Raw genomic sequence first — 22,033 nt, 5'->3', positions numbered from 1 at the left:
CTTATTTTTTTGTATTATTATTATTTGCAAATGCAGACAATCTCACAAACAGCTTGTTCTGGGAGGGGAGGAGGGGGATGATTATTTCATGTTCTTGACATAAGTATTGTTTGCAGCAAAAAGGAATCAACTTACGTTAAGCAATCATGGCACATTGTGAGAGAGCAACATATTGAAGGCTGAACAACAACACCATTACAGAATGGAACATTTTCTTTTCGCCCCAACATCTGTTCAAATCGAGGAAAAAAAACAAGCCTCATTCAGAGCCGACACACAACATAAACTAGTGTTTTGTCGAGGCTGTTTCATCAACTGAAAATGTGGGCATCATTGGAGAGAGCTGATGGAGAAATGAAAGAGGAGTGGGTTGGACAAAATTACATGTCAAACAAGGGTTCACGTTTAAAAAGTCCTGCTCATATTTGTAGAAAGTGTTTGATTGCATTTAGAAAGGTATTACAATGGGTCACATCTGTGTCTAAAAGCTTTTTGCATTCTGCTGCAAATTATGTAAGCAAAGTGAAGTGTCATGGCACCCTGTTGTTTTTGAGCATCACCTTCCTCCCTGTGAAACCTACACAAATATGTTTAACTCAATTCTTCTAATGCGCGGTGGGATCAAAGTGTCAGCGCTATAACTTCAACAAACCCTCTCACTCAGCTACCCCGCCCTGTAATTTGCAACCAAAAAGTAACCCGACTAATTTCACATGGCAGTCTGTACAGACGAACAACAATGCACATCCGCCGACCCATTCAGCGTGATGCACGTGTAAAAAATCTGCTTCAAACTGTGTTTAATTCCAGCCTGTGAGCTCGGTCGAAAATGACAGACGTGTTTCTTCTTGGTGGCACTGAACCCTCATTGTGCAGCCACTTGATGCCGCTTGTTCATCACACAAAGTCACATAAAGGCACTGAATTAAATTTAAGAAGAATATATATTTGCATATGCAAATATGATAAGCCAAACACAAGTGCATGCCGATGTTGATGTGGCTCCAGGATGTAGAACTATCTTTATGTTAATGTCAAGAGACAGGGATATACTCTTTAGAAAAAAATACAGTGCATTTTTTATGGGGATCATTATCTACACTCCGTGTCACTGTGTTTGACTTAAAAAGAAATGATTAGATTACTTCCCCAGCAATCCCCTCTTGGGTAAATTGTGTGTGACCGTGGGCAACCTGACAATATGTTTATTCAGTGTCCTTTGAAGACACTTTGATTAGATTTGAAATGTTTTATGGACAAATATAGCATGTTTTCTCTTCCTACTTTGAACTGATGCAACAGGAACAAGAGCTACGGCTGCATTTGAATCCGCTGTCCAAACTCATCAGCGTCTATTAGGAAGACTTTGGACCCATTAGTCTTAGCTGAATAAACCTAAATTTGATTGTTGAGGTTTAATCAGTGAGAATGCTTGCTCACTAAAACTAAAGATTAATTTTATCAGTAAAAAGAGAAAAATAAAATCAGAATCCAATCATGGGCGCACTTTGGATTTACTGCCTTCAAATCAATCCACCTGCTAACTTGATGTTGACTTTCATCAATTGCTCTTTGAACTGCACAAAGTGCATCTGTTGCCATGTCGCTGCTACAGCTGCAACAAAACACTGGCCTCATCCTGTTTCATTCATTTACTGAATTTTCGCATTGCAACTAACAGATCCAGTTTAAAAACCTCTTTAGGATGCAAACTTTGAGGGCTGACATGCAGAAAAGCATGTTGCATGCATGACACTCAAATAAATGAAACTTCTTTAGTGCTAATACACAGTGTAGCTGACTTTAAAGGTGCAATATGTAAGAATGAAGTCAGAATGGCATCCTGTGGTCAAGGTTACTGTAATCACACTTTCACTGCACACTCTGTGAGTTTCATGGCTGATGCCAGTTACGGATCAACGCCAGTGGATTCTAGATGACAAGCGAAGACCAGTCAGTAATTTGATAAGTAGATAAATACATAAATACAATGTTATATCTGGTGTTAGCACTCTTGGGTGTTTTACGGTAGGGAACACTTATTATGGTAATATGTCTCCAGCACTGGAGGAAGTGTGATTGTTTGCTGTCTTGCTGTTAGCTTTTAGTTATAGTTTTGAACAAGTCATTAAAGGGAGTAAAATGCCACGATTGACTTCACACATACACGGCCATCCAAAAAACAGTAACCACCTGGATTTAAGTAAGCAATAGGTAAGAGACTCATACTGGATAATTACTGCATGGGCGATTATCTTTCCGCTGGCAACGTTATTTAACCTCAACTGGTGCAATGAGTTGCTTCTCATTTCTTAAACAACCATGTGGAAAGACGCATTTGGGGGTTGTGGAAAAGATGTTAGTCTCTTTGAGAAGGATCAAATCATTGGCATCAAGCAGAGAAAGCATCTAAGGAGATTGTAGAAACAACTAAAATTGGGTTAAGAACTGTCCAACGCATTATTAAAACTGGTCTGATGAGTATATGGACCCTGTTCTAGAGTGATGGTGCATCAGGGTGAGAAGAGAGGCAGATGAAGTGATGCACCCATCATGCCTAGTGCGTACTGTACAAACCTGTGGGGGCAGTGCTATGATGTGGGGTTGCTGCAGTTGGTCAGATCTAGGTTCAGCAACAGGATGTGCTCCATGAATGAGGTCAGCTGACTACCTGAATATCCTGAATGACCAGGTTATTCCATCTTCCCTGATGGCACGGCCATATTCCAAGATGACAATTCCAGGATTCATCAGGCTCAGATAGTAAAAGAGTGGTTCAGGGAGCATGAGACATCATTTTCACACATGGATTGGCCACCACAGAGTCCAGACCATAACCCTATGAGAATCTTTGGGATGTGGTGGAGAAGGCTTTGTGCAGCAGTCAGACTCTACCATCATCTACTATCTACCAATGCTAGATCTTGGTGAAAAATTAATTCAACACACGTGGATGGAAATAAATCTTGTGACATTGCAGAAGCTCATTGAACCAACGTCACAACAAATGTGCATCATAATCAAAGCTAAAGATGGTTCAATGAAATATTAATGTATGTGACCATTTTTGGCCAGCGTTTTTGGTTGGCCAGACTGTGCATATTTCATTGTAGCATTGAGTTGTTGGTAATTCAAAAAGTAGCTTCTAATCGGTTCTAATTCACCATTAGCATTGTTAGCTCAACATTAGCCTCTAGCCTGATTCACCCGATATTAAAGTAAAACAAAAAGATATGGTGGCTTCTTAGGGAAACGAGGAATAACTTATGGGTCGCTCCTGTTTACTGGATTCAGTTCTTTAAACAACTCTGGAGATTTTTGCCTGCTGGTGTCGAATTACAAATACCGGTGCTGCAGCATTAGCTCACCAGAGAAACAGCAACCTCACAATCTCACTGATCGTAAGCAGTAACTATGTCCCTCTTTCATTTTTTATGAAAACCGACAACCCCCCTGTTGGTTGAGAATGAAATCTGTTTCAATGAACTGTTCCATCCAACATGATTGAGACATTAAACTGTTCTGTCATTAATTCACTGTAAAAAACACATTGCTCCTTTAAAATGGTATTTCAGCCATTTTGGACTGCAAAAAAGTATCCAAATGATTAATAAATTGAAAACTGCTTCCTGAATAATTCCTGTTCACAGAAATAGAGGACTGATGTGCTAACAGTTAGTTTAAAGTCAGTAAAGATCAAAGTGAATTGATCTATTAAGAGGTCTAATGTCTTAAATTTCATAGTGGATCGAGCCATGTCATTTTAAAGCACTATACATCTCTGTAATCTCATTGGGTAAATAATAAGACAGCAAATTCTCACTAGCTTTTACTTAAAAGCAGATTTGTGAGCTCCATTGACAAAACTTGAAATAAACCAAGCATCACAAAAGAAAATGACCCTGATCCTGTTTATCTTGAAGACTGAACAAATAAAAAATAACAATCATTCAGTCAAATCCAATGAATTTGATGCATTTTTATTTACTAAAACAAATGAGACCCTTCTTATGTTTGGTGTCTACAATGATTTACTGATCCATTATCACAAATAAAACAAACGCTTTGTTAGTTTCGGTAAAATGTTTACTTTTGAATATTTTGTTAAGCAAATTGAAAAAAGTCATGAATGAAATCCATTTTGTGTTTTCTAATTTACTAAATGAATAAACCTCACAGTTTGGACTCAGTTGCATTACATAGTTATTTACACACAATATCACAGGAAACTGTAGCACCTTCAACTCATCTGGGGGTCAGGTCTGCCAAATGAATGAATGAATTAATGTATGCTTAACATTTAATGCCTAAAACATTAAATATTTGTCATTTTTATCATATTTCAATAAAATAACTATGCATTGATCAGTTTAATTTTATTTTGTAAATGTATAACTAAACAACAGTGAGACACAAATAAAATTGGCCTTTACTAGTTGTAGATCCTCCACCAGAGGGCAGTATGTAAAGGACTGGATAGGTTTCTGATAAAAGTACTAATCCTGGTACTCCAACTGGATGCTTTGAAGCTAGAAGTAGTTTGATGCTAATTTACGTTAATTTACAATGGGTTATTTGTCTTTGGATCAACAGTACAATAAAATAACGGATATTACAACCAAAGTGCCATCAATTTAAGCACTTAATCCAGCAGTACAAATGCAATAGTATTAATTATATAAGTGATAATAATAGTAATAATAATCACATCCTAAAAATATATATTGTGTCAATATTGATAAAAATAAAACTTTGAATTTTTAAAGGTGTGGGTGACTTATCTGATTAATACATTTTCAGTGGTTTCTAGTAGGAATCAATGTCATGTAAGTCGTTCTCGGGGGGGGACTATTTACTGGTGCACCATTATCAGGATCTAGAAGTGACCCACATCACAGCTGCGCTTCAGACGGCAGGTTTTGGAGTCTTATTTCCCGATATTTGGACATTTATCCTTGGATTTGATAACAGCAGCGAGACTACCACTGACTTGCAGCATTGATGTTTTTTCTCCACAAATAATTCAAGCTTGAAAGAGATGTGCCATGTTTTGCAATCGCCAATGCTAGCGGTTAGCTTGCGCTGGTCAGGACATCAAGATGTGTGAGTCCATGAATGCTAATTCACAGTGTGACATAGATCTCTCAGGCTTTTCAAATCCTAGAGTTTCACCGTCTATTTTGTATCAGATGTTAATGCAGCAGATATGTGTAGGAGACTATTTTCATGTTCAGCCTGCATGAAAAACTCAGAGTGACCGATTATAATCAGAAATAATCACTAACAAATAAAATAAAAAAAGTACAAAATCAAGTATAAATTTCAGACTCAGTCAAATCTCTTAAGTCTTAAAACATCAGGTTCAGTATCAGTAAGAAGTCATCCTTTTAAGCATTGGGTATCTAACTCAGCAAATTTTCTGGGTGAGACTGCAGTAATACACTGTATTTAACACTGACTAGCCGTTAGCACTTCATTTGTGTTGGATGTAAATACTAGTTCTCCAAACTGAGGCCCTTCAGGAAATAGTAATCGTGTATAACTTTAACATTTGAAACACTTTTAAATAGTCACAAAATCTGTTTAATAAGTCCATAAATGACTGTAGGTCATGTTTCTTTTCTCTAATTAATTTAATTAATTCGATTTCCTTATGCAGCTCCTTCAAAAAGCTTATTGCTGCTTATTTTTAAAACGATGCAAATACAAGATGAACATTGATTGAATTTCATTTGAAGATCACATTCATGTTATTAGCTGCAAGTCTAAATTTGAGTATCCGAGCCGTAGCGGTCACAGCTGGTTTTTCCAACGTTTACTGCCCTCAAACTGGGAGCATCTGATTGCTTAACAAATCGATGCTTGGCTGGTCACTCAGTGTCTTCCCTTTCATAAAGGCGGAGGGGCTGACTTTGTTGTGTCATTGAGAGGTTAGGTGCAGATCTGTGTGTCTCTGGGGGTCCCTGCCCATCTTTTCCACTCAGGCAGCCCAACAATGAGGCAGGCACGCCTATAAACGGGGAGATAGGAGCCTGGACGTTCAGCCAAAAATGAGCATCTAAACAATGGTAACAGGTGTGTATAATGTGTGCGCTGATAATGACCTTGGTGGCCATAATAGTATGTCTAGACACAACTAAAAGGAGGCCTTTCTGTCTGGTCTCACAAGTCCCAGGGCGCTAAAAATCAGATACATCCGTGTTAAAAGTACAAAATGTCTATAATTTTCTATGACACTAGAAGCGCAAGGGGCATCAAAAAAAGTTAAGCCCATCACTCAAAATATTTACGCGTCTGCGTGCGTAATAAGCTAAAATCATCTTGAGTATTTGGAGATATGCTCTTGAATAAACAGAAAAAGCAGCATTCGTGTGGATGGCTTGCGATTTCTGATTGCGCCAGATACAGGAAGCTTTGTGACATAAACTAAAATGCAAATGCCCTTTGAACAAAACAAAGAAATTGATTATGAAGTTAGTTTCTCCGGCACAAGTAGCCGGCTTTGAGTGATTAATGGGGGTGGGTCATTGATTTGCTTTTGTTGAGATCTTGGTTAACTTTCTAGATACACAATTATAATTTGTTTCCAAACAATAAATCTAATTTAGCTCGAGCACAATAAACTTCTGTATGGCCTCTTCTGTGTTGTTTTACATCTGAAATAGGTTGTTATGAAAAGGCACTGCACTCTAATGTCTGCTGTTTCTGTTTCTGTTTATTACCACACTGATTAGATATTGTTTTTCCTCTGTTTATCGAAAGGTGGACCCTTTTTAAGAATCAAAATAGTGCAGGGATTATCGTGATGAGAGTTAATTCTTCTGTGTGTCTTCTGAGCTCATGATGTCAAACTCTTGCTGAAGATTGGTGAAATGTGTTTGAGAAGCTGCGTCACAATGCACTTTATACTTCTCCACATATTTGCAAGTCTAATTTCCGTGTTAGACTAGATTATTTAGAGGCTTTTGCCATATTTTTTCCTCCCAACCAGCTTTGCAACTTTGAAAACTTCCCCAGATCCAGACATTTATACTTCCTGATTTCTCGCATCATCTCTCCAAGATAGTGATAATACGATTTCTGTGTTTTTTCGCTGTTGAGAAACAAACTGGATTATGAGCAGATCACTACATAAACAGCTTTCTAAAAGGAGGCAGCTATTTTAAAAAAGGCTGAAGAAATGCAAAGAGGGATTTAAATTTTAATTTGAATTTATTCCAGCAAGTGAAAGGTTCTTTTGAGAGGGGATTTCAGCAAAGATGATGGTATTTAAAAGTGATAAACAAGCATCTAAACCTCCGGTGGAAAACAGTCGTTTTTGCTTCTTTCTAGTGTAGAGGAGGAATTGGGCTTTCTGTGGTCACATCCCAAAAAGAAAGAACGGAAGAAAAAGAATAAGTAATAGTAGTAATTAAAATGTAATTAAGTGAGATTTGTGGAGATATTTCAGCTGATTTGGGTTCTAATTATGATTTTTGTCCTGACACACCTTACTAAATGTCCTTGGGTGCAGATGCATGTGCTTTATCTACTTGGCGTTGCGTGTTTTATACTATATTTGACTCCTAAAAAACATTTTACACTTATCACATGCAATTTAAATCTTGTGTCGACAACATGACAGAGAAACATCAGGCAAAGTTCAAAATTAAATGCCTCACAAATAAAAAATTGTAGTAATTATGGGTCCTTCGTGTTCGAGGGAGTATCTAAAAAAAATCAAATGAATTTCCTTTTTTTTTTTTAAAGAGAGAGGGGGTGATTCAGTCCATGCCGCCACATTTCCCGTTTGTGTGACAAAGAACGATTAACCAAGGCTGTCATCTGTTATATTTGGAATATGTGGATTATAATGCTGTGACTGGATTTTCAAGTATGTCTATTCTGTTCTGGGTGACCACTAAACTTAAGCAGAGGAACCTATGCCACACAAGAAAGACAAAGAGTTACATCATTTTTGTAGAACAGCTAATCCGATCATGGACAGTGTGTGCATTTGCTATCTTCGGAAAATGCCAGCAAAGGCGCTAAGTAAACCTATTTTACAAGACTCCCTCACAAGGATACAGTGCCAGTATCGGGATAAAATTTCACACAGCAGCATGGCTCAGTCACATAACCTAAGCAGGCTTAGGAAAATGGAACACAACAAAAATGTTGCACTTTCTTCCTGCACGTCTGTCGCTGCACACAAAACAGCTTCGTTGACTGAGATGTGAGTTTCAGCATGAAAGCCAAAGAGAACTACTGGCTGAATAGCATGTAGATACTGTTGTTAATGCTCCGAGTTGTTTAAAATGGTAGATTATGGAAGTGTGCACCTGGCATTTTGCAGGCTAGCCTGGCAACACTCCTCCCTTATAATTATAATGAACACACAGTAATTCAGGGTTGAGGCTGAAATACGAATGATGTCCTTTGAGACAGCTTGTTTTAATGGCTATGCTGAAGAGTTCCTAGAAGTGCAGATGGCAGATGCAATGCCTTTGAAGCCATTTACAGATTGTGCACTGCAAGGTATGGAGAGACTCAAAGTGCGAGGCCATATTGCTTTTGTGTGGTCGTGACTTGGAGAGCCAGTTATCGTACAAAACACTAATAAAAGGGATTCTCAGAGGATGTTTACAATAATACTGACAAAATGTTGAATGAAAATGTTTATAGAGAAACTGTTGCCGTGTATTTCATTCGAGTACCTCACAGTTCTTTTTTTGACCACATAGGGGAGCATTTTCTCTGAACTTGGTGTAGGTTTTCATCACTAAATGTAGAAAAATACAGCTTTTTGTTATTTAGAAATAAACTTAGAAGAAATACAACAAAAAATGTGAATGTGGATTAGTTTCATTTAAAGGTGCATTATGTAAGAATGATGTGAGAATCACATGCTGTGATCAAATTTGGTTACTGCAGCCCATGAGTTGCCCGCTAGCTGCGCACCAAAGGAGTGGTACACAGTAAGTCGCCAAGTAGATAAATACATTTCACTGTAATGTGTAGTTGTATTGTAACTGAAAAAGTAGCTTGAGATTTTTTAGAGCCAACTGTCTCTAATTCATCGTTAGCATTGTTAGCTTATCGTTAGCCATAGCCTTTTTTACCCGATATTAGAGTAAAACAAAAAATATCACTTCTTGGGGTTATAAATAACTTCTGGGTCGCTCCTGTTTACTGGTTTGGGTTTTTTACATAACACTGATGCGTTTTGCCAGCTGGTGTAGAATTACAAATGTTGCGCAGGCTCACACTTTGTAAGCAAAGATTATGTCCATATTGGCCTTTTTTAAAGGCAAAATTCTGACAACCCCCCAGCCGGCTGAGAAGGAAAAGTGTTTCAATATAACCTTCCTTCCAACTCTTTAGTAAACATTAAACTGTTCCACTGTAAAATTCCTACTTATTGCCCCTTTAAAGGATGTCTTATAATAAAGCTTTGGATGAAATTGTGGTATAACATTGCTTAAATGTTAATTTGTACCAGTTTGCTGAAAATAATAATCCCCCAGTGCATTTCTCCCCTTCCTTCATGCACGCCTCAGTTAATGTATCTCCACCTTTGGCACGGTCCCAAAGTCTTATAAAAGAGTCTTTGAATCAATCCGCGGCTGTGATACAAGCGAGGGTTTTGGAACAACAAAAAATGTAAAGTCCAAGAAAAAGTTTTTGCTGCATTAAAGTCACACAGGAGCCACATTAGCATGTGAAAAGAATAAACAGGAGCATTCTCAGTTACACACTCCACCTGGCTGCTCACCAGCATCCTTGTCAGAAGTCCACCCACCGAACTGGCTAACACTGAAAGACCTCCTGGGGACCACAGTGACCATTCACTCGCTTCTCTCTTTTTCCCATGCACCTGTGACTGTTTTTGTGTTTGCTATTTTTCGCTTTGTCTTTTTCTGGCAACGCTGTATCATCGGAGACACACTTTCCCTCAAAAGGAATTCTACTGCCCAACAATGTGGTTTGTTTGTTCACCGTATATGGCAGGCCAAAGAGTCAAAAAAATAAAAAAAGAAAAAGAAAAATGAAAAAGAAGTCACCTCAATAATAATTAAAATGGCCACAAGTAAAATAAAGCAGGAGAAGCAGTGGGTTCTAAATGGAAAAATAATAATAAAGTACTTTTTACCAGCTGGTTTCTTGTTGAGTTGGGGGTCTTCACAGGTGCAATTGGAAAGATTCGCCTCCTTACTCTCCTCGGATGGCTCATCCGGCTTCTCCATGGTCCTGGACCTTAGAGAGCTGCTTTTCCATTTTCCAAAGGACTTTGCCACAATCGCTTTGTCCGCTCCTTTCATTGTTTTCTGTAAAACACATTTACAGCATGACTTCCCAGGTTTATCCCTCTTGTGAGCCATCTGCCCCCTTTTTTGGCTCTCAATAAACCTGGGCTCATCTTTCCCAAACCCAAAGTAAGAGAGAATTAGGGCATTGTGTGCATATGCATTCTCTCAAGCATTCTAGAAAATTTCCTGATTACCCTGGCATTCTTTTTTAGAGTGCTTGGACATTGTTTTCCTCCTGACACTTTGCAATCCTGTGCGGAAAAGAGTTGTGCTGAATAAAACGGCATAAAACAATACTTTTCAAAGTACCGCCACAGTAAACACTAGATGGAAACGGAGGGGGAAAAAACAAACATGTATTCACATTTAATCCAACTTAAAGGAAATAAAAATAGCACATTATGCCCTAATTGAGTGCTCTACAGTCCGCAAATACTATTACAAGGCCGATCAGGATTAGCAGTGGAACATACCTAGTTATCTATTTCTGAGTGCCAAGACTGCTAGCAGTGGGCAACTAAATTTCAAAAGCTGGCAAATCCAGTTGTCTCCTAAATACAGAAAGTACTTAAATCCATAGCTAACAGAAGAAAAAGACGGATAAAGGGTGCTCTGCATATCACCGAAAAGCTTGTGCACTTTTCAGAATCACTGGCTAGGTTAAACAAATATGCTAAGTAGAGATCAAAACAATCCTTTGATCTGCAGCCTAGTTTCCAGAGGAATGGCTTGGCTGTTGTTGTAAATAACTTGTGTAAATCTATATACCATTTGCCTTCAGGTAATATCAAAAGTGCCAGGGATTCACAGGCGAATACCTTGTGGTTAGGAAATAGATCAGATAAAAGCGTATAAATATTTCAGCCGTGGTGCACTTTGTGAATTTTAGCATTACAGCTAAGTTGTTTGTTATTCTAAGCGCAGAAACATGACAGAGTAAAAAAAAAAAGATAATATAAATGACTTTCTACCCATTTCTGTTTTATAGTTTGGGAAAATGCTCCTACCTCCAGCGCGCCATTCAGGTCAAACACTGTGTAAAACATTGTGCTAAACTTCATACAAAAGAGGCTTGAAGAACCAGAATGCAGGAGCTATGCAACTTGCTGACTAACTTTGCTCTCTGTTTTGATCGAGCACACAAAGAAAAACGCTGTCCATTCAAAACAGACAGCATAACTCTTTTCAGAGGGAGTGGGGGGACGGTGAACAAACGGGGCCATGTCCTGAGCTGCAGTCAGTTTCCCGTCAGGCGTGGACAGCGAGGGCCACGGGGACGGGGACCGGCTGACACCACACTCAGGACACAGAACTACTTTTGTGCATCTCCCTCTAGAAAAGTTCCTTCCCCATATTTCATTATATTATATGACCTGAAACCAACGTGACAGCATGATACCACTCGGTTTAACTTCATTATGATAAAACAGAGCTCATTATGTTTATGCAAATGAAACTGTGAGAAAACAACCAAAGCATTATTTCCCTTACAAAAAGTTGGACAATCTGTAGTTGTTTTGTTTTGTATTATTGTAACCTAGGTTTGAGTGGGTTTATTTGCTTTTATAATAAACTGGAAGAGTTAAAGAGCAAGTTACCCCCTACCAGAGTCTTACTCAACTCCCACTTTCTGTTTGAAAAATGTAACAAATGCTGTTGCCTGGCAGACCGAGAAGGCGGAGCCGCTAACAAATAGGGAGCCTAAGTCACACCCACCTACTTTCGGACCATGTGTCCCCGAAGAACGAAAAAATTAATGCAAGTCAACGGGGCTAAAACTGCTATTTTCTAATTCTGCTCGTTTTGTGCCATGGATTTCACACATGATATCTGTGAATTTTAAAGACACATTTTGATACCAAGAACGCGCTTATTTTCGAACAGGTGAAAACACTATTTTAGGTTTTGTGTGAAAATAAGTCCAGGACTACAACTGCGCATCATGATAGTGACGTCATCAAACCAGACACGGAGAAAGCTGAGGGAAGTGGGCCGTAAGTTCAGCTAACTTTCCACAGGAGGAAAGAAACACCATAAATCTGGTCATTTGGTAAGTAGCAGCTACCTTGGGGAAAGGAGATTATGTGGTGACGTCACATATGCGACATGCCGATTTCTGATGTGTAGTCATGCAAATTACGAACTTTTACAAGCTGATAAATCTCAATGCACGTGACTAGCATAGTCGAAACACCCATCATTACTTTTCATTTAAATTGCAGTACAACAAATGTGTGATCTAGGGTCTAAGGCAAAACAGATTAGAAAACTGCGTTTTTAGCCCCGTTGACTTGCATTCATTTTTTGTTCTTCCGGGGACCCATGAGCCGACGGAAAAGAGAGGAGACATAGGCTCCCTATACACATAAACAGGCTCTCAATGACAATGTGACATCATAATGTACCAGCCAATGTCATAGTGTACCTCTTAGCCAATAGCGATGGCAGATTTAAATTCAAATGCAGTGCAGAGTTTTTACCTGAAGACAGCACAACACTGGCAGTTTTAGGCCAAATTTCTGACTACAGTTGCCTTCAGCACGATTACACACTCATTTATATAGTTTATCAGCAAAAAAAAGTTGTTTTGTGGGTGACTTGCTCTTTAGGTATTTAATCAAATACAAGGTGTTGTTAATGGTTACTTTTCCACAGTGAAATTCAAAGAACTTTTCTCAGGTTTTCAAAATAAAAGTCTAAAATTTACTCATGTACCATAAAACTTCTGAAACACACAAACATAGTTTGAGGTTTACCAGAAAACCATTTTAATAACCAATTTTTCTAGCTTTTTACTTTTATATACTTTTTCAGTAGAAACACACCCATAACCTTTGAAACACATGATTGGGTTCATTTCCTTTGTTTATTCTTTAAATGGCCTCTTTGATTTCTGAAATTTTTAACTTGAGTTTGAAAATCCTATTGCTCCTCCAGCAGCAGCGGCTCTACTCCAAGCCCCTCCCAGATATTTGAGCTTCTCAGCTCATAGAAGAATGAGCGTGGGGTGGGTGTGGCCAGCTCTAGCTTGCTATCTTAAAGTGACAACGCCCTGAAACGACTCATTCAACAACTCAAGAATAAACCTGCTGAAATTGCTTTATGCAAGAGGAATTTAGTGCAAAGAACTTCACAAACCTTTTTCTATAGACCATCAAACTTTAATATTATGTAACTTTAGAAAAAGTGTCATGATATGTCTCCTTTAAAGCTAAAAGTAGATTTAATTAAACAAAACACAACTTTTTTCATTGTCAATTATATGAAAAGTAATTAAAAAATAAAGCTAATAAACCATATTTACTGTTTATTAAACCACATTTCTAATTTAACTGTCTTTGTTTTACTTTAAATTATAATTATAAAGGTTATGATGCTGCAAAAATTTTGCCAAACTGCATATTATGCTATTAAATTTTTAAAAAATGTGTTGAATATGTGTTTTGTCATATAGATACTTTATGCGTCATTGGTCTTTAAATGCGTTTCAATTTCTTTACATTCCTGTTATGAAGATATCTGCAAATATTTCAGTAAAACAAGTAACAACGGCAGCAGTTTTTGGCAGAACTGATAGAGTTATTAATTCAGATTATTAGCTTCTTGGTACGCATTATTCCTTTTTAACCAAATATTACTTCAAGCTATAACATTAGTTTAAAAAATAAAATATTATTTTATTCAGGCAAAAAATGTGGTGCATATTAAACATTTTGTTCCATTTTGACAGTAAGAATCGATCTCTAATGAAAAAAGCATTTACAAGTCAAATTGTGGACTTTCAATCAAACAAACCATTTTTTTCAGTGAATGACCCTTCTTTTGTCAGGTTTAATGACATCTTTCTGTCGCCACATGGTGCCCTAAGCCACGATGACATTGTTCTTCATGCTGCAGGTTGATGATCCTCACAAGCAAAAGTGATTAAAAGCCTCATAAGCAGAGCAGGTTTATTTATTTATTTATTTTTTTTAGAAAGTTATGTTTCATTTATTTAAGTTGTCCTTGTAGGTGAATGTTGCACAAATAAGCATTTTTAACACTCTTTTATCCTAAAATTAGGGAAAATGTTGCATCTTTTTCCTCATAGGTGAAGGATTTCACGGATCAGGTTAAGCGAGCTCCCTGAGAGTCCTGAAAAGCGATTTTGAGAGAGAACAGAATGTACCATATTCTTGACCCGTCTGCCTCAGATGCTTGCTGTGTATGGAACCGAATACTGGACGTGAATTGTATCATTCTCTGTGTCAACTTGTTAGATGGCAGTTGCTGTAGTGGAGTGGTGAGAGCGGCACATATGCATTATAGGAGAAAATTGTGAAATGACAGATTCCGGGTGTGATACTGAGGGAATGACTAACTAATAGGAGGGGTGCTCCAGGCTGTTAGCTTTGAAAAGCAGTTTGCACATTACTTTATCTTGTCAATCAGATTCCTGGAATGGAAAAGGTGACTGATAACTTGAATTAATTATTTTCTTATTGCATGCATGTGTTAATTCATGTTAATTTATGTCCCTTACAGGCCCAAGCCAGAATATCCAGAGTAAAGCACCACCTCTGGCACCCAGATCACCACACCACTCTCTTTGCATATATTTATATCAAATGAAAGACTTTTTTTTAATCCTGTTGGAACAAGGACCGACTGCCAAATGTGATTTTCGAAATGTACTTTTAAGCTGTTCAAGCTTTCTCTTTGCATTTTGCACAACAACTAAACAACATGAAGCAGAATTTATGGTTATGATGGGATTTGAAAGTTACAGGTTATTTTTTAAGCAGATCCAACCCCTTGAAAACACGTTCTTGTTCTTTAAAAAAAGGTAAATAATGCAGCATGAGGTAAAAGGAAAAGGGGATTGTTTAAGTCTGTATCTGTAATTAAAAAAAAAAGTATTTAGATGTTTTTACCATAGTGTAGAGAGCAAGGTAGGTTTAAATAAATGAATAAGCCTATTTTTAAAAATAAATCTGATCATAAAACAAGCCACTCCAGTTCGGTGCAATGCACAGAGAATAGCACAAACAATTTAATTAAACATCTTTAAACATTCTAACAAATTTAACTTCCCCTGAACATAGAGGATAAGAGGAAAAAAAACATTTCTCTGATGAGAACAGAAACGGCAAGAAGTTCTAACAAGGAAAAGCCTGCCAGGTGGCGAACTGGCTGCACCAACAGAACGCACAATCTGTCTGCTTCTCCTTCCAAACCATTGACAGCTGCCATCACCAGCCTTGCACACTCGCACTCAGTGGCTCCTCAGCTCCCGGCCCATCCCTCTTTAGTGTTTCCTGCTAACCTCAGAGACAGGGTCACCTGGCCCCCTAGTTGCCCGTCTGTGGGGCCGCGCTGGCCCCCTGGAGACATGCCTACATGGGGATGCGTGGCTAACAAGGGTCTAGCAAATCCACTTTAATGTGCAAACTAAGGGAATATTCCTTTGACCCGGGACCATAGTTTCTCTAATAGCAAAATCCAAAAATGTTTCAGTGATGTACAACGATGAGGTTTGATGATCGGTATTTGATCTGCTGCTGATTTGGTATCAAGCATTATCACAGACTACCAGCACCAGATTCAGCCTCCTATTTTTCCTTTGCTTAAGTCCAAGATTGTTCCGTTTGACCCGTAGATTTTATTTATTTATTGTTTTTAGAAATAATTACAGTTTTACTCGTTTTTGGTTAAACTGGAACAGCATCTCTGAGTAAAACCTTAACTCACACATGCACAGAGGCTAAAGTGAAGAGTGTTCGACAAAGCCTTTGCATTGCAACTGGGCTAAAAATAAAACCTGGCAAAGTTGTTCTGATCCCTTATTGGTCTCATAGTTTGATTTCACATTTAGCATTTGCATTCCCCTCCGCATAAACATTTCATTCTTTCCCCTCCTGCAGTACAATGAGACTTGAGTGACTTTGGCAGCAGATTTTGGATCGGTACTCCTGAATCCACCAGTGTATGTTATCAGCAGGTAAACAAGCTTTCGAACAAAGCCATAATGGAACTGCAAGCGGCATAAAGAGGCTCATCTCAAAAGCTATACAGCCCATCAAAGCTGGTGTCATTTCCTCAACACTGCACTGCAGCTGAGAAATGCATGGCTGTTAGTTACAGTTTAAATCGCCCGTCTATTTTCAGACACTTCAGAACTATTTGTATTGATTATTTTCTTGTCAGTAAGCAGCCAGATTACCAAAATAAAACAACAGATTTTAATGTTTACTGGATTCTGTTCTGTTTTGTTCTGTGGTTAGGAAATGAAAAAAAAATATCTGTGTCATGCACTAAATTAAGGGGATTTGCACTATAGGGTGTTTGAATAATTATTTTTCTACTGAAAAAGAAATAGTTCTGTCTATATTTGGACGGATTACTGGTGCCATTCAACCTAATGTGAAAATAATTTCTCCTTCAAGTAAGTAAAGCCTCGATCCTACACTTTCTGCTCACCAGATGCAATCTTGTTAACTGCACGCCTGGATGCTTGTCACCAAACTTTCCACCCATTTGCCTTTTGGGCACAGCTCAGATGCACGACCCAAACCTACGCACTTTCTTCCCAGAGAGTGGAGATACCTCAAAGCTTTCCTTTTCAAATGCCGCATTATCTCTGTAGCGGTAATTATCCATAAAACTATGCCATCAGACGGTTCCGATCTCCAACATGAGGCCAATGAATGTGTTTAAATTTTGAATTATCGTATTTATGTAGATATGTGTTACTAATAGTGATTATGTTAGTCATGTGGGTAGAACCTTTCTTATACTGCGCATTCTCACATATTTCTCAGACATTTCATCACACATTTAATCTGCCGCTGTCTCCGTTTGTTGCTGAACCTGTAGTCAAGGCGGCCGGGGGGGGGGGGGACAATACCGGATGAGATTATGAAGCATGTCTGTTAAAGCATGTCTGTTTGATCATCGTTCTGTTTAGGTGAAGTTCTCTACTTGGTCTCTTCAGGCCCTGACAGAAAATATATAATCTAATCTCTTTCCCTAACCCTTTTCGTTGGCATGAATGGGGTGGAAATGTGACAGCATTAAGTCGATTTACTCCTTGGTTTGCAGTTTCAGCCCCTTAATGCCTCTTGGCTCTTCTTCAACACACTCGCTCCATTTAGATTTAGAAAATATAAGTGTTGTGTTTGAGGCTCCTCTGTTTATTTTCATTTATCCATCATTTGAAGTTCATGCATATATTTACCCCCTCAGATAATGCTTGTTTATTTGCGGTGCCATCAATCCTTGGATCCTGTCGGGGAGATTTTAGGGAAATCAGACAAAACTTGTGTATTATCTTCAAATCCGGCATATATCAGTGACAAAAGGGGCACAATCTAAGACCGCGAGGCACTCTGACACCAGTTTGATATTTTACATTCACTCGTCTAAATCTTAATTTTGTGCCTTTAGAAGGTGTTGACATGAAAAGAAAAGCCATTTTAACAAGTCTTTGTATTTCAGATGAAGGTGTTTTAAAAAGCTGCATCAGATTATCTGTCTGGACAAATACTGGATCCAGACTTTTGTGCAGAAAACGTCTAACTTTTCAATGATGCTGGCAAAATAAGTCATTGTTTTTTTTATGTGGAACTGTATTGAGTCTGTTATGTTTAATTTACTTTATTTCAGTTTTTCAAAAGTAAACTGTAATTTTATTCCAAAATTGAGTAAAATAACATTTGAATTTTAAATAGTTTTTTAAATGCATCTTTTTAATATGTACTGAAAGTGATATCAGTCACTATAAAGTTTGGTCATTTTGATCATAAAATAGCTTTTATTTGATTTTGCAGATTAACTCTGTTTGTTCAACATTTTTAGGATTTCAAATCCAAATTTGACTATAAGGAGGATTTTAAAAGATGCATAAAAAATAAGTTCTTAAACTCTGAGAAAATCAGTGGTGGAAAGTTGGGATGCACGATATAGCGGCATCAGTATCGGTATTGGCCGATGTTAAGCATTTTTTAATTTATCGGTATCGGTCCGATAAGTGACACTGGGCCAATATTAACAACTGATTTTTTCCCATATTGTTTCTGTTTATGAATCTGTTTCAGAGGGTAACGATGTGTAATTGTTTAGTCATGTGACAGTGATAGTAATCAAACACACACACACACACACACACACACACACACACACACACACACACACACACACACACACACACACACACACACACATATACAGTACAGGCCAAAAGTTTGGACACACCTTCTCATTCGATGTGTTTTCTTTATTTTCATGACCGTTTACATTGGTAGATTCTCACTGAAGGCATGAACTACGAATGAACACATGTGGAGTTATGTACTTAACCAATAAAAGTGAAATAACTGATGTTTTATATTCTATTTTCTGCAAAATGGCCACTCTTTACTCTGATTACTGCTCTACACAGTCTTGGCATTCTTTTGATGAGCATCAAAAGGCAGTCACCTGAAATGGCTTTTTAACAATCTTGAAGGAGTTCCCAGAGGTGTTTAGCACTTGTTGGCCCCCTTTAAATGGTCATGAAAATAAAGAAAACACATTGAATGAGAACGTGTGTCCAAACTTTTGGCCTTTATTGTATGTATGTATGTATGTATGTATGTATGTATGTATGTGTGTGTGTATATATATATATATATATATATATATATATATATATATATATATATATACACTCAACAAAAATATAAACGCAACACCTTTGTTTCTGCTCTGATTTTTCATGAGATGGACTTGAAGACCTAAAATTCATTCCAGATACACAATATTACCATTTCTCTCCAACATTGTTCACGAATCAGTCTAAATGTGTGATAGTGAGCACTTCTGCTTTGCTGAGATAATCCATCCCACCTCACAGGTGTGCCACATCAAGATGCTGATCCAACATCATGAGTAGTGCACAGGTGTACCTTATACTGCCCACAATAAAAGGCCACCCTGGAATGTGCAGTTTTGTCTCACAGCAAAATGCCACAGATGCCACAAGCATTGAGGGAGCGTGCAGTTGGCATGCTGACAGCAGGAATGTCAACCAGATCTGTTGCTCATGCATTGAATGTTCATTTCTCCACCATAAGCCGTCTCCAAAGGCGTTTCAGAGAATATGGCGGTACATCCAACCAGCCTCACAACCACAGACGACGTGTAACTACACCAGCCCAGGACCTCCACATCCAGCACGTTCACCTCCAAGATCGTCTGAGACAGCCACTCAGACAGCTGATAAAACAATTGGTTTGCATAACCAAACAATTTCTGCACAAACTGTCAGAAACCGTCTCAGGGAAGCTCAACTGCATGCTCGTCGTCCTCATCAGGGTCTTGACCTGACTCCAGCTCGTCGCCATAACAGACTTGAGTGGGCAAATGCACACATTCGATGGCGTCTGGCATGTTGGAGAGGTGTTCTCTTCACAGATGAATCTCAGTTTACATTGTTAGGGCAGATGGCAGACAGCGTGTGTGGCGTCGTGTGGGTGAGCGCTTTGCTGATGTCAATGTTGTGGATCGAGTGGCCCATGGTGGTGGTGGGGTTATGGTATGGGCAGGCATCTGTTATGGACGAAGAACACAGGTGCATTTTATTGATGGCATTTTGAATGCACAGAGATACCGTGATGAGATCCTGAGGCCCATTGTTGTGCCGTACATCCATGAACATCACCTCATGTTTCAGCAAGATAATGCAAGGCCCCATGTTGCAAGGATCTGTACACAATTCTTGGAAGCTGAAAATGTCCCAGTTCTTGCATGGCCAGCATACTCACCGGACATGTCAACCTTTGAGCATGTTTGGGATGTGCTTGACCGGCGTATACGACAGTGTGTACCAGTTCCCACTAATATCCAACAACTTCGCACAGCCATTGAAGAGGAGTGGATCAACATTCCACAGGCCACAATTGACAATCTGATAAACTCTATGCGAAGAAGATGTGTTGCACTGCATGAGGCAAATGGTGGTCACACCAGATACTGACCGGTTCTGAGTCCCCAGACCCCCAATAAAGCAAAAAACTGCACATTCCACAGTGGCCTTTTATTGTGGGCAGTATAATCAATCAATCAATCAGATTTATTTATAAAGCGCTTTTCAAACAAAGTGCTACTCAAAGTGCTTTACAAAATGACCCCAGATTCCCATAACAGGTTAAAAACATTAACAGACATATGCAAGCACACACACACACACACACGCACCCACACACACATACAAGTAAAAATTATATTTGGCTGAGTCCAGATGAGCCAAGTAGGTAAGGTAAGGAAACGCCATCAGAGGAGCCGTCTGCCCAGGCAGCATCAGGTCTTCCACACTAAGTCAGCGCGCTCAGTGGAGGAGGAGCATAGACCCCCACCTCCACTTAAACACTACCTATAGAGCACCCAGGAAGCTACAGTCGACCACCGCTCCCGGGGCAGAGGGCCCCTACAGAGGAAACACTGGATTAAAATGAGTAAAAATATAATAAAAGAGCTAATATTAGGGACAAAAGTTAGAAAATAAGTAATAAATAAAATCATATAAAACATGCAAAGCAAGCAATAAAATATAATCATGTAAAACGAGAAATAAAACTGTAGTAAATATTTAGATAAAAGCTAACCTAAAAAGATGGGTCCTGAGCCTGGACTTAAAAACATTTACGTTCTCTACAGCCCTGAGGTCCTCTGGCAACTCGTTCCAGAGGCAAGGGCCATAACACTGGAAGGACGCCTCGCAGTATAAAGTACACCTGTGCACTACTCATGATGTCAGATCAGCATCTTGATGTGGCACACCTGTGAGGTGGGATGGATTATCTCAGCAAAGCACAGGTGCTCACTATCACACATTTAGACTGACTCGTGAACAAAGTTTGAGAGAAATGGTAATATTGTGTATCTGGAATGAATTTTAGGTTTTTAAGTCCATCTCATGAAAAATCGGAGCAGAAACAAAGGTGTTGCATTTATATTTTTGTTGAGTGTGTGTGTGTGTATATATATATATATATATATATATATATATTTATATATATATATATATATATATATATATATATATGTATTTATATATATATATATATATATATATATATATATATATATATATATATATTATGAATCGGCAAATATCAGTTATCAACCATAGGAGTGATATTAATATTGGTATTGGCCTAAAATTTCATATCGCTGCATGGCTAGTGGAAAGATTGTTTTTAAACTTTAATTTTGAACTAGAAAAATATTTGTCAGCATTCTAATCCAATGTTACGCAACTATTTTTGTAAATTACATGAAAATAATTGTCAAATGCACGAGTGTATGAGAAACACAAACACATTTATTTACTGTAATAAAACACTTTGGCTCTTGGGATCAATTTAGAAACATGTTTACATAATTTTTTTTAAATTGTATGTCAAGAAAACAAGCATATTGAAAAACTAATACGTATGGATCACATTTTTATCTGCATGCTGCTTAATATCAGAGGGTTTGGTGATGAAAACCAAACAGTGAGTTAAAAGCAGTTTTAACAGCGGAAGTAGCAACAGACTACACATGGCAATGTTAAATCTCATTCAGCCTGATGAGCCTGACTCCCAGCAGCACTGAGCTCAGTGGGGGGTTGTAAACATTTACACTAAGAGCCTGTCCAGTGCACATGGTTGGTGCTTGCCAGCCACCTCGGTATCAAATGTTGTGTTGCATATTTTGTCATTCAGGCCTGTCCCGAAATTGTA

General features: G+C 38.3%; 1 protein-coding gene across 3 annotated transcripts in view; it reads right to left on the bottom strand.

Annotated features, from left to right (window-relative positions):
- Positions 1-11,413, bottom strand: part of st18 (ST18 C2H2C-type zinc finger transcription factor) — a 50,680-nt gene extending 39,267 nt beyond the window's left edge. For all 3 annotated transcript variants that reach the window (XM_015956724.3, XM_015956726.3, XM_015956725.3), the window contains exons 1-2: positions 11,297-11,413; positions 10,133-10,307 (exon numbers count right to left, since the gene is read on the bottom strand). In XM_015956724.3, the coding sequence (XP_015812210.3) occupies positions 10,133-10,307; positions 11,297-11,350 (229 nt within the window). In that variant the 5' untranslated portion in view covers positions 11,351-11,413. The remainder of the gene's footprint in view (positions 1-10,132; positions 10,308-11,296) is intronic.
- Positions 11,414-22,033: the final 10,620 nt, after the last annotated feature.

Source organism: Nothobranchius furzeri, chromosome 11, assembly GCF_043380555.1.
Source record: "Nothobranchius furzeri strain GRZ-AD chromosome 11, NfurGRZ-RIMD1, whole genome shotgun sequence".
Taxonomy (NCBI): domain Eukaryota; kingdom Metazoa; phylum Chordata; class Actinopteri; order Cyprinodontiformes; family Nothobranchiidae; genus Nothobranchius; species Nothobranchius furzeri.
This window is presented reverse-complemented; position numbering and strand designations above follow the sequence as displayed.